Source organism: Cyprinodon tularosa, unplaced genomic scaffold, assembly GCF_016077235.1.
Source record: "Cyprinodon tularosa strain WSP-4 unplaced genomic scaffold, ASM1607723v1 ctg476, whole genome shotgun sequence".
Lineage (NCBI taxonomy): Eukaryota > Metazoa > Chordata > Actinopteri > Cyprinodontiformes > Cyprinodontidae > Cyprinodon > Cyprinodon tularosa.
The window spans coordinates 411,013-428,845 of NW_024039203.1; the positions used below are offsets into that span (position 1 = coordinate 411,013).

The 17,833-nt window shown below is 37.8% G+C and overlaps 1 protein-coding gene across 28 annotated transcripts in view; it reads left to right on the top strand.

Annotated features, from left to right (window-relative positions):
• The window catches only part of LOC119794321 (protocadherin alpha-C2-like), a 210,777-nt gene that overhangs the window by 181,136 nt on the left and 11,808 nt on the right, over positions 1–17,833 (top strand). For 27 of the 28 annotated variants that reach the window (XM_038301824.1, XM_038301831.1, XM_038301827.1 and 24 more), the window contains exon 2: positions 14,521–14,585. In XM_038301824.1, coding sequence (XP_038157752.1) covers positions 14,521–14,585 — 65 coding nt within the window. Of the gene's footprint in view, positions 1–8,131; positions 11,145–14,520; positions 14,586–17,833 lie in introns of those variants that run through there. The other variant, XM_038301809.1, reaches the window with a different exon arrangement.

Here is a 17,833-nt window from a genome sequence, read left to right on the forward strand (position 1 = left end):
TTTTTTATATACAGGCATCAATTCTAGGTGCTTCTGAAAATCCTGTTTTTACATTAGAGAAAGCCTCATTATATTGAGTGCTGATATATCTGCATTTCAGCATAAAGCAGTCTATAGGCTGCTGGTTGTCCATATGATCAAATCTTCCAGCTTTGTCTCCCTTTGTGCTGTGAGAGGAACTACATAATTGATTCCTTAGTACATTATGGTTGCTGGAGCTCTCAGCTAAAAGCTTTGCAGCATATGGATTGGTCTCCTGCAGCAGAGGCTTTTAACTGCAAGTTATTTACAGGGATCGGCTCAACAGCTGGGCTAAATGCATGATATACATATGTCCTCATCCTATGTATAAACATGTGTGTTTGAGTGGGGGGGGTGCAGCATCTCCATGAACTGGCTTTGCTGTGTTGCTCTTCTGACGTGACCTAATGTTTCACTTCCTGTTTTTCATTATTGACAAGGGTGTGTCCTTTGTGTGAAAGGGAGGTTAGGTTGCCATGGAGACTGTCTCTTGGCTGAAATGAAATGATGAGCCAGTCCGTTTCCAGGGAGCTGCAGTGGTACCCTCCCCCACTCTCACTTCTATCCCAGCATGTATCATATGTATGCAAGCTGGAAGGAAACCACATGGATAGAACAGGATGCAGAAATGAATTAGGGGAGAGGGAGAGAGAGACAAAGAGAGAAAAGCTTTCTAATGGTATGCAGCATCCTGTAACGGATTGAGTTTTAACTGAAGATGAAAATAAATACATTAAACAAACAAGGTAAAGAGAGATTAAAACTTTGCTTGTTCTGATTGCTGATTAAAAAATTATGAGAAGACACAAATAGAGTAGCACAGACTTTAGCCAAGGACTTAAGATAGTGAGAAAAAAAAAAAAACTCTGCTGCAAGGATGTTATGCTGAAAAACATATTAGGAGCACAACCTAAAGCACATTCTTACATTTGGTCATACATAAAAAGAGGCACTTATCATAATTTCCATACTTTCAATCCTCCATCCATGCTTTCTGGCACTGGAATATTTTTTGCCATCATTAAATTAGCTTTGTCATGCTCAACACCGCGGGATCCATCCTCACCAATACAGCAGAGACACAAAGCCAAGGCTTCCTCTGAGGAAAGTATCCAAAGCCTGCCTGCATTTTGTGATAGCTTTCTTTAGTACTGCTGTGAGGATTTGTTTGATTCATGGCAGGATCAGGACATGCAAGAAGCTGTTTAGCCAGTGTTTGCTCCCGCAGGGTGCGGATTTCTGCAGCTTTTTGTTCTCTGATGACCTTTATTTCTAAAAGAAAGGTGCATGTGGGATTAGGACAAACATTCCTATTGAACATCTTTACTGTATGCTTGCTTTATTTACCAGAGTGAAAGGGACTTTGGGTTATTGTTAAACTTCAAATGGGTCAATTCTTCTAAAGCAACAAGATCACGACTGTCTTGGTATGATAAAACAAGCAGAGTTTTGGAGGGTAAAAATACCTTTAAAGTGTTATATTTTAATTTTTTAATATTTAGTTGTGCATAATTTTAAACTGATATATGAAAATAAATATTGCTCAAATAAACCATATTCATACAAGGTGTCTCATAAATGCAGAGCTTGACATAGCTTTTCTTCTTTTATTGGATTGTATGGCCTTATTTTCACCTCTTCAGCGTGTCCTGTCTTTTTAATCCAGCTTTGTCAGTACAGTCCCTGCCCTAGAATAGATAAAGAACTTGACTACCAGCATGGAATGACGTCTTTAGAGCCCCCCCTCCTAAACACACACTGTCATAGATGAGATAATGCTTTAGTACTTTGGCTTAATGAAAAAAGCCCGGTTGGATGAGCATAAGAGGGAAATGTCACATGTCCAATTCTTGCACTTCCAATTTATTCCAACAGAGGGAACAATTTCTCTGTCTCTCCCACCTCTTGCTCAGGGTGCCTCTGCTTTGACAGAGAGATTAACTTTTTAAAGCTGTTCTCATTGACCTTTTTTCTTTCTGACTTATACCTCCTGCTACACAGCTGCATTCAGATTTCCTGTAATGTGTTTTTGGTGCTACTGATTTAAAGATCCCAAAATTGCCAAAGGTATGATTTATCAATTTTCCATTCTACTCATTTATTTCTTATTTGGCATGATCACATTAGTCAAAACTATTTAAGCTGGACATTATATTTATTATTTATTAGAAAAAGAAAAAAGAGGGGGTGTTGGCCTAGTGGTTAGAGCAGTGCTCTTGCTCTTTGAGAAGGCTCCAAGTACCCGATTTGATCCCCACAACCTGTACTCTGGCTCCCTGAGCAAGACCCTTAACCTCACACTGCTCCCTGGGTGCCGCACAGTAGCAGCCCACTGCTCCCCAAGGGGATGGGTTAAATGCAGAGAGTGAATTTCTCCAGTGTGAAATTAATAAAGTTAACTCATTTATTATTTTACTTATTATTTATTATTGCAAAACCTTTGGAGGAACCACCTTTTGCATTCAAATAATAAGGTAGATCTTTTAAATGAATCACTGCTATTTTTCCTCATCTGTATACCTGTTACCATTTTGGTATCTGAAGTTTACGGTACAAGTGTTGTCATATGTCTCTGTATATCAGGCTTTGACAGCAGCATGATCAAATTGAAGGCTTGGAGGCACGTCTCAAGTCTTTGATGAGGGGAAAAAAGAAATCCACATCTCTCTACCCTTTTCTCATAACTGTTTACTAAAAGGCAATGCATGCTTCACTTCCCTGTTCCAATTTGCTTATCAAAGCTCTTGGCTGTAGAAGGCAGTTTTCTGGCATTTAAAATCACGGAGGACAACTGCAAACTAGCTTTCGACATTTATTCAGACAAAATGATCCTGTCCTTAGAAAGCATTCTACACTGCCAGTGTGAGTGCACACAGACCCACAGGCGCAAATGCCCTTTATGTTTGCATGGCTGCTTCTGTTTGTATGTGGTGACTGAGGGAATGACGTAAGGAGTCGAGCTTCATGATAGCCCACTCATCACTTGTTACTTTGTAGATTTTCTTTTGTACTCTGACTCAATAAAATGGGGAATTCCACAGAAAAGGCTCCAAGGAGATCTAATATAAATGGCTTTTAGAGTGGCTGCTTACAGTATTAATGAGGTTGGACAGAACATTATTAATCTATTGGGCATACTGCATAATTGATGATATTAGGGGTTTTCATCCTTGGGCAGATACAGTGAAAATGGAAGAAGATCCCCCCTTTGTATCTGAAATACATGTCTTATGTATAGCCATCTCTTTTTTTTCAAACTTACTTTCTATATATTTATCTATCTGCAAATATTTACATAAGTTATAACATTAAAACATTTCCCCCTGAGCCATCCCTCTGCTAGAGCAGCAACAGACTCAGCTGAGCATGCAGCAAAATCTAGCGCATATTTGGGAAAGTGACAAAAGCAATAGCAAATGATGAATAGACAGTGGCGGCCGGCCCATAGGGGGCGCTGGGGCACCTCTCTCCCTGATAAGAAGAGAGAAACGTAAAATATATTTTTAGAAATTAACTCATAAATGTCAGTTTTACTCTCTAGACTGTGTACCTATAAGCAAAACAAATTATATAAACTACATTTCCCTATCTACTGTCATTAATTTGTGGATTTCCACAGACAGACTTCTACCGTCTCTGTTCTGGGGGCTGTGATCAGACTGACCCACATTTGCAGAGAATCTGTCAATCATGTACTATTGCTAGGTGAATTTAATGGCCAATCAGCTTCTCGGAACTTTATGGTCTTGGGGCTCTGAAAATACTGCGCTTTAACAGGCTTCTGAACCCAAGCGCAGGTGCAGACAATTAGAGGGAAGATGGCGAATGTAACGAACGAGATGCAGCTTCCACCAAATTCGGCGAGATCCTTATTTATCTACCCGTTTGCCAGAAGAACATCCCTGTTGTAGGATATGAACATTTCATGTCATGGTTATTGTGACTGTGACGAATCCACCTCGTCGCTTAAAACAACCTCTCTAACTTTGCGCGCCACACACACATTCCTGTTATACTGTGTTTGTGAGGACCAATACACTCGCGCAGAGCCCAGTAGCTCCATGAACTTAAAACACACAAGCTGTTCCTGGTTACCTGCTGGCGTATTGAGGGTGCACACTTAATATTTCAGTGGGGTTAGCCGTGTGTGTGGGTGTGTGGGGGGTGTGGGTGTGTACGTGTTTATGCTACAGGGACTTGTCATCTTCAGTCTGGCTGCGTCTTTGCTGGGTTCAAACCCAGTTTGGTGTAATTGAATAAGTCAATGAATCTGTGTAAAAGAATTAAGTTGTAAAAATTATTTTTTTTTGTACATCAATTGTTTGTGAAGGTAATATATGGACAAAACTGATTAATGAGAAGAAATCGGAAATAAGAGAGCCTGAGGGTAGGGGCTTAAACTATTTAATGAGGGCTGTGGGAAGAAAAGCGGCAATTTTTGTTTTCTGTTTCTTTGTTACATTGCTGGTAACTGGAGGGAGGCTGAGGCCCAGAGTATCTTGTATATGTTTAGTTTCTTTTGCACCCTGTTTTGAGTTTTTGAGCACAATAAATCACCAACACCGGTAACCCGACTGAGCCTGGATTCTTGGAGGCCAAAGAACCCCGTCACAGTGACCCAAATCATCACTGTTACTGTTATTATATAGTAAATTAAATCATTACTGTTAAATTGTATGTATTGTCCAATTGTTTATTTGAATTCTTATTCCGGATTAGTTGGAGACATACACTAGGCTATATCAGCCCCACCAAAAATATTTTTCACCAGCCGCCACTGTGAATAGACTCAATTTATACAGTTTATGTAGTCATACTGACCACTTTAAGTGGTTTACACAATATTTACCCAAACTGCACACAGAACCAAGCACATATTTATACAGTGATACATATACAGCAGGCAACTGTCCTCTGGAGGTTTAGGAATTAACGAAAGGGAAAATTTTTAAATGAAATATTAGAAACAATTAACTAATTATCTTATTTTAGAGATTAGCATCAGCTGAAGTGAGACAGGCATCTGTCTGGATACGGAATATTTTTGATGACATTATCTGCTGCACCCTTGAGTGAAAAAAAAAGAATTAGTCTACAGCCGAGAGGCATGCAATTAATGATGGAACAGATGGATGCTTGTGGCATAGGCATTAGGGAGCTGTTCAAAAGTCTGCTATATACATGAATTAGAGAAGCACAGGATGTTATAAAAAAGAGACAGGAAAAGGTCAGTTATAATAGAAGCTGTTTATTTACTGTTGGCCGGATAGATGTCACAGGTCTTTATTTTGTTTTTATTGCAGCAAAATGCACAAGTTGATGCATCACACCAGGAAAATATGACAGATGTTATGACCAGGAATCTATATTTATATGTGATCTGTCAAAGATCACACGAGGGTCTCAAAGAGGGGGAAAAAATCCCTTTCACTCAGGTTAATCAGTTAAATTTACATTCTGAGAACCCTGTCATGTAATCATTACTAAGCTTTTATTGTGTATATATTTTCTTTAAAAGTGAACAGTGTATCATTTTATTATGAAATTATAGATATAATGAGTAGTATACTACATACATGTAACACCGAATGTACTCTTGCATTTTATAAAGGTGTTAAAGTGTATGAAATTGAACATCTGTTTAAAATATTTACAATACATTTAAAAATTGCCAAATTTTCCATCTAGCCTTTACTGCATATAAGACTATAACAGATAACTATGTTAGTCGCATCTAAGTGAGTCACTGTCTTCTCTGTGTTTTCTGGATGCCAAGCGCTGTTATCACTGTGGGCAAATATAGTGTGGGTGAGAGTGGCAAAACACCACAGAAAAGGAATATTGTGGGTGGTTTGACGATCGTCTTGGCCCAGTGGCTGTTGAACCAAAAAAAAAAAAACTCAGAGTTTCACAAGGACACTTCATTCCAAACCTTCAAATGAGAGTTGTGGTACTACTGAGAGAGCAGAACAGCTTATTTTTACCTTCTTTAACCCCTTACCCTTTCATATTAAAGTAGATTTGACTTCTTTAATTTCATACTGTAAATGAATTTAAACATGCAATACACTGCAGCGAAAAGTGTTGTGCTATACTTTTTGGGGGAATCGTAAATGAAACACCTGTGACTTAAGTTAGTAACATATAAATGTAGTAATTTGACCTGTAATGCCATCTATAGCCTACATTTAAAGAAAACAATGTTTAATATGAGTTTCAGTTACTTATCTACAATCAACACTAGCTGTGGCAAAATGGTCTCAGGGATTTGGATATTTCTCTGTTTTTATTTTCATTTTTCTAATTTTTAAAGAAGTACTTACAAAAATACAAAATTTTCAAAATTCCACTGTCTTGACAGAAAAAAAAATTGTAGAAATGTTTTAATACTATTTTATCATGCTATTTTAATTATATAGAAAATATTCCAATTGAAACTGCATGGATACTTTATGTAAAGTGTAAATATGTCCTACATACATGTGTTTGTCCTAAGAACATAAAGATTCTAAGGCTGGTGTTAGACAAGTTTACAAAAAGTACCTATAAAGCTGTCTTCTTCACTTTCTGCTTGGAGATCTTAAAGATTCCAACCAATCTATGTAATCTCTTATGTTCCTGATGAGGAACATCCGTGTGCTTAAGCATCTCATCTCTTCTGCTGTTGGTGCTTATTACCACTGAATTGCAGTTAAATGATTTTGATTTACCTTAAATATAGACAATTACAACAAAGCGACCAAAATTAACTCAAAAGTTACCTTAGATGACCCCAATAGTACTTGACAGCTTGGGCATGATTTTAAGTTACCTGTTTTTTTATCTTTCTATTTAATACTGATTGAGGGGAATATAGTTGTTGCACAGCTTTTGTGTTCTACAACAGTGTTTCACAACCTTTTTTAACTTCTGTACCCCTTGGGGCATTTTTCTCTTACCATGAGTACCCCCCTCAGTCAAACGTATTGATTATTGTCCAAAAGTTGAACATAAAATAACTGAAAAAAAAAATACAATTTTTACTTAAACTTTTAATTTCTGCATTTGCTTTTCAAAGTTTTATGCTTTTCATATCAAATAAAAAACAAAATAAGTATGTTGCCAGGAAATTAGTAAGGAATTTAAATAAATACAAAATAAGATCCTATTATAAACCTACATTTATAAAAAATAGCAACTCCCTTATAGTCATATTCAAAGATGATGAATTGGGAAGAAAATGCGAACAAAAATTATAGTCAGTCTGACTTAATTAGTTTTACTTTGTTTCCATCAAGACACCTGAGCTGCTTTGATGAGCTCCTATAGCTCAGTGTGAAAAACAGCTGATCCCAGGCTGTTCTATTTCCAGAGGTGAAGGTGAACTGAGACATATAAGAAAACTTTTTGGTTAATAAAAGCTTTTTTTTTTTTTTTTGATGTGGGTCCTCAAAAAGCTAAACAGATTCCTATTTTATTTTACTACCTAAGAAATGAAATATTTTAGTATGAACCACTAGGGCTACACGTACCCCCGGTTGAGAAACACTGCTCTACAGTAGTGCATGTTTGCAAACTTTGTAAACATGTGACATGCATATTTGATATTTTCTGCTAGATTTTTAACTGGGGTCACATCTGTAAGTGGCTTGGTGAGAAACGTTTTCACCAGAAGTTAATGAGCAAAAAAATATATATTTTTGTATAATACATGAATAGAGAGGAGTAGAAAGAATACTTGCATGTTATAGAAAAAAAATATGTTTGCCTCCCTGTAGATCAATTGAAGATTCATTACACATTTTTTGGTTGCTCAAGAAAGTATGACCCTATTGTTGTCAACAGAAATCAGACCAGATAAGAAATGAAATAGACTCAGACTCATGCCACTATCTCTAAGGTGAGATTTCACGCTTAGACTCTCTTTTTTCCTGCATATTTAAAAGACCTCTTCAATTTGTTGCCCGGTCTCCCTTGTTCCAGAGTTATTGTTTATAGGCTCAGCAAGGGAGTCTGGTGGTGGTGGTGGCACATAAATCAGATTTCCTCAGCGCAAAAAAAGGGCGGTGGCGCTGACAGAAAAAGAGAGGATACAGTTTTTATTTTTCCTTTTAAATATGAAGCTGCGAGGATGTCGTCCGCGACTCTGTTTTGCGGTTAGATTGTTAAATAGATTGAGTTAGATTGAAAACTCAATAAATGCAAGCATTTAGTTTGTTTTTTCCTGTTTTATCGAAGGTGCTGAGATGCTGCCAGCAATGTTTGAGCGAGTGGCTCTCCCTCCCTCTTTGCCCACCGACAGCATCACCACATCCAGGCAGGGAGAAATAGAGAGGGAGGGAGAAGAGCGGTAGCTAAGAAAAAAAAAGAGACAACCTTGTAGGAGAGATACAGCAATCAGACCTGCAAGGGAAACATGGACGCGGTCGGAAATCTTTGCTTCATGCATGTATCAGAGAAGACGCGGTGTTTACCCCGCACGGTCGGAGTTATGCGCGGATCCTGTTTTTGATGAAGCGGGTGGGGACCCGCAGCAACCTGAAAAGGCAGAAAGATTTTTCCCAACCGTCTGCATATTCTGCCCGCCTGCGATGGCCGGCTTAGTACGATGCTGTTCCAGAGTAATGGACAATACATTTGGCTATTTTTGTGTGTTGATGTTCGTCTTCAGTGGCCTTATAAATGCACAATTTCATTACTCCATTCCGGAGGAGCTGGAGAACGGGGCACCGGTTGGTGACATTGTCCATGATTTGGGTCTAGATCTGAAAAAACTTTCCACTCGACGCATCAAAATCACATCGGACAGTGGAAGGAGATATTTTACAATTAACCACAAAACCGGAAAGCTGGTGGTGAGTGACCGCATTGACCGGGAAACAGTTTGTGAGTTCCGTGGAACCTGTTCACGTAACCTGGAGGTGGTACTGGAGAATCCACCGGAAGTGCACAATGTAGAGGTGGAGATTTTGGACGTGAATGATAACGAACCACAGTTCCCCAGAGATGAGTACCAGCTTGAAGTATCAGAAGTTGCTCTCACCGGGACAAGGTTTAAAATCGAAGGAGCTCAGGATGCAGATGAGGGGTCCAACTCTGTAAAACAGTACAGACTCGTTCCAAACGACCACCTCACTTTGGACTCCATTAAACCCTCCTCCAATAACAAGCAAATTGAGCTAATTCTCAAAAAGCCCTTTGACCGGGAGCAGATGCCCTCTCATCAGCTTATTCTGACGGCAATAGATGGAGGCACCCCACCTCGGACTGGTACAGCCAAAATCAATGTCCGTATTCTTGATGCCAATGACAATATGCCTAAGTTTAACAATTCGACGTATAAAGTTAAAGTGCCTGAAAACTCTCCACATGGGGCACTTGTGATTAGGTTGAATGCAACAGACCCAGATGAGGGCTCAAATGGAGAAGTTTTCTACTCTTTTAGTAGTTACACACCTGAAAGAGTTAGACAGGTGTTTTCTATGGACACAAACACTGGGGAGATTAGAGTGAAAAATAATTTAGACTACGAAGAAACTAACTCCTATGAAATGTACATACAAGCAATGGACAAAGGCCCAGCCCCGGTGGCAGCACACTGTAAAGTAGTTGTAGAAGTATTGGATATCAACGACAACATTCCAGAGATTGTATTGTCTTCCCTTTCTAGTCCTGTGCGGGAGGATGCACGAGCTGACACGGTGGTGGCATTGATTAGTGTGAATGATCGAGATTCTGGACAAAACAAACAGGTGTCGCTAGAAATCATGCCCCACTTACCTTTTAAGATTAAGTCTTTTAGAAACCACTATACCATAGTTACATCTGCTTTCCTAGACCGGGAAACCATCTCATCATACAATGTTACAGTCAGTGCTGTGGATGAAGGCACACCACCCTTATCATCTCAAATGAGCTTCAGGGTAGATGTTGCAGATGTTAATGATAACCCACCTCGTTTTGAGCAGGCTTCATATACTGTCTATATTACAGAGAACAATGCTCCTGGTGCATCACTTTGCGTTGTTAAGGCCACGGATGCCGATGATGCAGAAAATGCACGTATAACTTATACTGTCCTCAATGATAACAACCATGGGATACCTGTAGCCAGCTATGTCAGCATCAAACCAAACACAGGTGAGGCCTATGCCCTGCGTTCATTTGACTTTGAAAAGCTTCGAGAGTTTCATTTTCAGATTAAAGCCCAGGACAATGGTGTTCCACCCCTCAGCCGTGTGGTCACAGTGTATGTTTACATTATGGATCAGAACGATCACGTTCCCAGGATTGTCTATCCACCTACCAATGAGACACTAATGAAAAATGCTGAAGCTGGCCATTTGGTTAGCAAGGTGATGGCATGGGATGGTGATGCAGGACAGAATGCTTGGCTGTTTTATGCCCTGGAACAGACCAACAAAGACCTTGACCTATTCAAGGTGCATGAGTACACTGGTGAAATCCGCACCACCAGGCGTGTCATTGAAGACAACTCTACTACCTTTGTTCTAACTATCCTGGTTCGTGATCATGGCACACCACCACTCTCTTCAACCATTACTATCCACGTGCAAGTGATGGACCTTCCTTCAAAGTTTACCCCTGACCCAAAGCAGATCGTCAGGCCTGACAGCCCACTAATGTTTTCCCCCGTCACTCTCTACCTCATCATAGCCCTGTGTGCCACAACTTTTGTATTCCTGGTCACTGTCTTTGTTCTTGCAATTGTTCGATGTCATGCCTACTGTAGCCAGAGTGGTTCCTGTTCCCCATGTTGTGTTTCCCAGAAGAACGTACCAGAGGGTGGAACTTCAGCAGGTGGTGGTGGTGGAGCAAGGGCTGCAGGTGGAGGTGGTGGAAGTGGAGGGGTTGGAGGAGGGCAGCAAAATATCAACGTGGCCCTGCGCCGTGACCTCAAAGTGGAGCCTCATTATATTGAAGTGAGAGGAAATGGGTCTTTGACCAAAACATACTGTTATAAGACATGCTTGACTGCTACATCAGGGAGTGACACTTTCATGTTCTACAACACGGGAAGGCCTCACAGTGGCACCTGGGGCTCAGGCTATGTCACCAGCCACAGCGGGCAGAGCCAGATATTTGTGCGGCGACTCAGTATGCCAGATGCAACTGCTATCCAGGTGTGTTGTCTGGTATAATCTTTGTGGTATTTCAGATGTGGCTAAGCATGCATTTCACTTTGCATTTACTCTGGAGTTATTATAGCCATAGATTTATTTATTCTTACTGTGGTTTAAGTTGTAGTTGAGCAGTTACATTGTTTTATCTTTTGGGTTTTCTCAAATTAGCTCATAATATGTAAAAAAAACAATTAAGGCCAAAGGTCTATTACTCTATTGCAGTTATTCAATAGTGTAGGATAGTAATTAATTTGCATATATTTATTGCCAGGTATATCAAGCAGCTTCAGAGTTGATTTACTATTTTAGTGGTAAGCTATACACTATGCTTTGCTAGTGTATAGCTCCATTTCCCTGTGGGATATTACACTTTGTGTTTTTCCCCACAGACACTAGCATTTGTTTTTAGGAATGTCCTAATTTATCTTTTTAATTATTGTTATGATACCAATAATGCAGCTTTGAATATTGACCTAATATAATATAAACTGAAATCATGCATACTTCAATTACTCAATTTGTTGTCTGGGATGTTAGAAAACGCTTGAACAAGTAATGTTACTAAAAAGGAGAACAATACAATAGTCAACAACAATAGGCGTGAAAACAACTGAGCCATTAAACAATCAGTTACTTCAACTTTAAACAGAAGTGGATAGAGGTGAAATGTCTCAATCAGTATGAAATATTTTAATTTTCATTTTTTGGCTAATATCGGACGAATTTCCAATATCAATATTGGACTGTGATATCCCTTGGTGTTTTATAAATCCAAGGACATAATTAATTAACTTTGGATGCCATTACAGTCAAGATAAAGTGAAATATGTATGAACAACTAAACCTCTGCAGCAATTGTAATGTAAGCACAGTTTTACTTATTTCAGTAGTAGGAGATCTGTCAGAGAGTGCTTTGTTTACCTTTGTTATATTTATGATGCGAGAAGTGTATCACAATATCAAAGTAGTTTAAGCGGGTCTAGAATATTATCTCTATGTAGTGTCCAGGAATTAGAGCAGATTTGGCTGCTATCAGTACCACATGTCCCACAAAATCAAATATACTGTTAAACATTTTACTTTTACAGTAAAATAGTGTAAGAATTAATAGAGAACTTGAAAATATTTTAGGTTTTGTTTCTTTCACAGTAAAGATTTGACTGCATATTTTAGAATGTACATCACACAGTCAGATCCAAAATGTCCAGTTTATATCTTTTAGTTTTTGTAAAACATACTAATGCCTCCTTTACACAAAAGGCTGTCTATGCAGTGTCAGAAGAGATAGCTGAGAAGAAAATTAATTTTGAAGCAATAAGGAAAGACTTAAGATTATTGTGCCGCTATCACTTGACCTGTTTCTCATTAAATGCCAGTCATGTTTTCACTTGCTGTGTAATTAAACAGCAGCAGTGTTTTGTTTGCTCTGTGTGAGGATTGGCTGCTTAGAAGCTGATGAGGCGGGGGATAAAAGGTGATTGGACAGAGTGTTGATGGCGGAGGTGTGAGCTCTGTATCCATGGAAGGAACTTTCTCTCAGGAAGAGAAGAGAATAGGAGATATTGAAAGAAAAAGGATGGCAAAACCTTGAGTTTTTAATTACTCAGTTAATAGAACTTAGCGGAAGGAAACTACTGCTCAAAAGCCCATGGGGTTTTCTTTTTTTCTGTCTACACTTAATTTCCTCCATTTCCACGACAAAACAGTATGTATTTATTAAATTATTTCCTAAGCATCTTTTTGTTTTTCTATTTACTTTGGTCTGTATTTCCTGTGTGAAGTGTTAATAGCCCACTTCCCCCCCTGGGTGTATAGTTAACTGCAGCCATGTTTATGTTCCAGATGCTTGAATTTTAATGTTTGTATACTTTCCTGTGATTGCGTTTACCTCCATAAACACCATACGGCCAAACAGACTAGTCTCCCTTTGGCCACTTCTGTGCTGCAACAGAGAGAACAAAGCTGTTTAGTCCCATTTTGTGAACAATCTGGTCCTATTTTGTTGTTTATCATTGCTTAATGTGGTTGGAATAAAACATAAGAGGTTTTATTTGAGTGCATAATATTGTTCAAACTAATATCTCAGCCCTTTATCTTACACTGATGGTTTTTAAATCACACTATAATCGCATTTGTCCTTCATTTTCTGGTGTCTACAAATTCTGCATTGTCCTCTCTGTCGACATTACTGTCCTTTAAATGTCTCCAGGAGGTACAAAAAAAGTAGACCTTTTTCATTAAAGTAAATATTGAATTTCAATTGTGATTAATGCCCACTGCAGACTCATGGGGGCCGATGCAGCTGTAGCATCTAGTGAACATCTGTCATATGTGAAGGGAAATGAGATTGCGAATGGCTCTCATGAACTGCATGGCTAAACAAAGGAAATAAGGTGTCAGTTTATCTCTTTGAAGGTTAAGAATGGAGAAAACACAACCTCTTCTTTATGAAATGGTTATAATGATATTGCTTTCCTTTAATTATAATCTTTCATCAAAATTATTTATTTATATATTTTTTCAAGTTAACAAATGTAAAGGATTCGTTTTATGTTAGCCATTTTTAAACCAAAGACAGAGAGGAATTATTATTTCTTAAGTTGTCCTTTGTAGAACCTTGCTGGTCTGATAGCAAGGAAGTTAATTTGATATCTGTCCCTCCACCCCCTCATCCTCCTTCTGCATGTGACCTTCACTGAACAGATATGACAGAAGGACGATGGGCAGGAAGCAAAAGATAGACACAGTTCTGTATAGTTTCCATTGTGAGATTTCCTATAATCTCTGGCAGATTTTGTGAGAGTAAAATTTAAGGTTTTGATTAAAGCGAATGTGAAAGGAGGATGTGAATAGCACAATAGAGTGGGTGAGGAAGCATAAGAAGTAAAGAAAAGAAAGGGAGGTCTAGATATTAAACATTACTATTATTTAAGTTATAATTATTATTAAAGTTGGATTTTTTTTGCATTTCTTTATAGCATGAAAGGTCTACATTTGTATATTTATGTTTGCCTGTTTCCAAATCATGTTCAGGAGACTTTTGTCATAATGCTGTGTTTTGGCTGTGCCACTGTAAAATGATGCATGCTGTGTGTCTTATTTTATTTTTATGTGAGTAAGCACCTGGTAGAAGTGCTGAAGTAAACTCTTTGAAAGTCATTTTTCCCCTCCAATTCAGGGATGGAAGAAGGGAGTTGGAGATTACAATATTCTGCTCATTACTCATTTCTTTTCAAAGGCTGGAGAAAGCTGTCGTCCCTTGATTGTGTGTGTGTGTGGCACACATTCATCAGCGGTTCTCACCATGACTTATTAATGCGATGGTATTGGCTTTTCCCTGTACTTAAGACTAAATTCCTCTCATTTTCTTTTCCAGCCAAAGGCACCTAATTCGGATTGGAGATACTCAGCCTCACTGAGAGCAGGCGGTGTAATGCAGAGGTGAGCTTCACATTCTCTGTTTCTTTGCTCTAAATATTTCACAGTCACGCTGAATTATATTCTTAAATATTAAACTGTGTTAATGTAGCTAAATTTCATAAGTGGCATAAAATGTTAATTGATCCAGAGCCCTTAACAGACAACAATAAAAATACTACATACAATTAAATATTCTTAAAAAATTACCTTACTATATCCTGTAATTATTTATATATATATATATATATATATATATATATATATATATATATATATATATATATATATATATATATATATATATATATATATATATATATATATATGTGTGTGTGTGTGTGTGTGTGTGTGTTCTTAATAGTGTTCTTAATACTTAAACCTTAAATTAAATACATCATTTAGGAAGTTCAAGGCAGAAAAATTCCATTGAAAATAGGCGACTTCATGTTACCATAGACAGATGGATTACTGACAGGGGGGAGACAAAATGGAGAGATGGTCAGTGATGTATGAAGGAAAGATCATCCGGTGAAAAGTGACATAAAGACATGTTGCATAACCACACCAGTTGTTCTGTTTCTAAAAGACAGATTCTTTTTGGAGTCTTATTTCACATAAGATTCAAACTATATTGATATCAAAGAGTTCATGATAGCTGAATCAATCATTACACACAGGCATACACACCCACCTGGTCAGAAATTTGAATGTCTGCAAGTAGTGCACATCCTAAAAGCTTATAGGATAGTTAAATACACCTAAAACATATGCCATCTATATACACATATTTTTGTTTATGTTATTATTGTATCTGTTGGCATGACTGTTTAAATTCTAGCAGAAGAGATTTAATGAACTTAGGTAAACCTGCATTAAATATATTTTGTTGTTGTCACATATATTTAAAACATACACGTAGATACCAATTGATCTGATGACAAACAAAATTTTTGTTGAACATTTTATGCACACATTTTAACAAAGCATGAGAAGGATTTATTTATTTACTTTTTTTTAACCAAATGTTTGTCTCCTTTCGCCCCTCCCTTATTCATTAGCTGGCAAAGTGAGTCAATAAGACTCACTCAAAAACCTGGGAATGCCTTTACGGCGGATGCCCTTCCTGATGCAACTGAGATTTTAACCCAGGACCCATGCATCCTTTTTAATCAAAGGTTTAATGTTTGGCCCTTCGATGGACTGGGAACCTGTCCAGGTCGTACCCAGCCTCTTGCCTGTAAACAGCTAGAGATAGGCACCAGCACCCCTCGCGATCCCAGGAGGGATTAGTATGACGGAAGATGGATGGATGCATGGTTTAACATGTGAAAGCTCTGTGTTTACACCTTGAGGTTTCTCTCTCCGGTTCTTATTCTGCAAAAAGATCAATTAGGACATAGTCTTTAAATAACACCTCATAATGTATATGTATTAAATAACCATCAGACAGGACAACAGATTTTGATAGAATTTGCAATCTTACTCGGATTAGAGAAATTGCTTTGAAGGTAGCGCTTACCAACTGGGCTCACATCTCATGAAGTGACCACGATTCACAGTTAGAGAAGCATTTTATACAACTCCAATCTGCCACATTATCACATCATACATGTTTGCAGATGAGGAGACATCCATTGCTCCATCCTTATCAAAATGTTACACTTTGTTATTAGATCAAGGACACCACTCTCATTCCATTCCCAAATCTTGAAGATGATAACTGTATAAAGCCGGACAGAGGAACTTTCCTAATTAGATAAACTACTTGGGAAAACATTAGTTCTGACATGCAACAGGCAGGTAATATTAGGGTGTAATAGACTCACATATCATCAGTGATAATTATCCTAACATGTACCTTATGATTTGATATTTAGAATGATTTTAGGTTATTTTTAATCACACAAGAAATTCTGATTAGATGGATTCCCTTTAAAAACTGCAACTGCAACTTTGATTAGAGAATGTAGGAAAATAATGAAAAGTTATCCACTTTCCAGCAGTTTCTTAATATTTGGTTGTGTTGCAACAACATGCGATTAACCAATACAGGGTATTACCTATTTCTTAAGAGTATAGAAAACAATCCACGATTTTAATATGTTTTTAATGCGACACTCTTAAATGTTTGGAGTGCAGTTTTCAACTACTTTTACTTAGATTCCAAAATAAAATGCCGGTTACCAGAATCCGACAGAAGTTACCTAGTGTATAGAGGCCACCTATATGTTATTGAAATGTAATATAAATACAGCTGCTCTGTGACAGAATCAGATATTTGTTGTTAAAGAACAATGCTGAACGAGCAACATTGGAGCCAAATAACTCACCAGACAGGTAAAGGTTGAGGGTATGGAGAAGACAATGCCCCAAGCTTTGAACATGTTGCTGGTTGATAATCAATCCAGTAGATAAAAATGGAAAGCATATGCCACAACTGCAAAAATATTAAGGAATGATTGTCCACCCAAATTGACAAGTAAGGAGTTAAGCTTTATGGATGTCCATAATAACTCTAAGAGGATAACATGTTGACTTGAAAACGTTTACCGTAGTTGTATTTGTCCAAAACCTAGACTTTATAGAAGAGCAGCAGAAGGAAAGCTATTATTAAAAGAAAATCAGAAGAAACAGTTTGCAAATAATCATTTTAGGAACTCAGAAAATGTGTAGAATGTTCTGTGTGGAGGAAAAGAAATGAACACCATACATCACCGTGAAGCAGCAGTGAGCCCTTTACTTAAGCACAGGCAGGAAAACAGATTAGAATTCAAGGAAGGGTTAAAACAGTGTTAAATACAAGGCAATAGTGAAATAAATGGAGGCTGCAAAGTATTTGAGGCTTAGGCAGATATTTACATCCTTGCAAGATGAAGAGCTCTAACAAACAGCAGTGTTGCCAAAATGTTTTTACACAAATCATAATTACTATATAGAATTGAAGGCAAACTTCAATCTGACTACTTCAATCAATGAGACTTTGTTTTACATTTTGACGTCAACATAGATTTTTTTATTCTTTGAAGAGTGTCAACAAACCCCACTGAATAAATGAATTATAAATAACCACAAACACCTATGAGTTAAAGACGTACAGTATGAGGACTTCGGAAAGTATATTATCTGTACATTTTACTGTATTACAAAATTTAGTCGAAACTCGCAATAGCTGAGTAGAAAAATCACATTTACAGATGCTGTGTAATTTAGATACACATAAAGCATATTGTATGTATAAAAATAACCTTGTTTTTAACTAGTCAATGTGT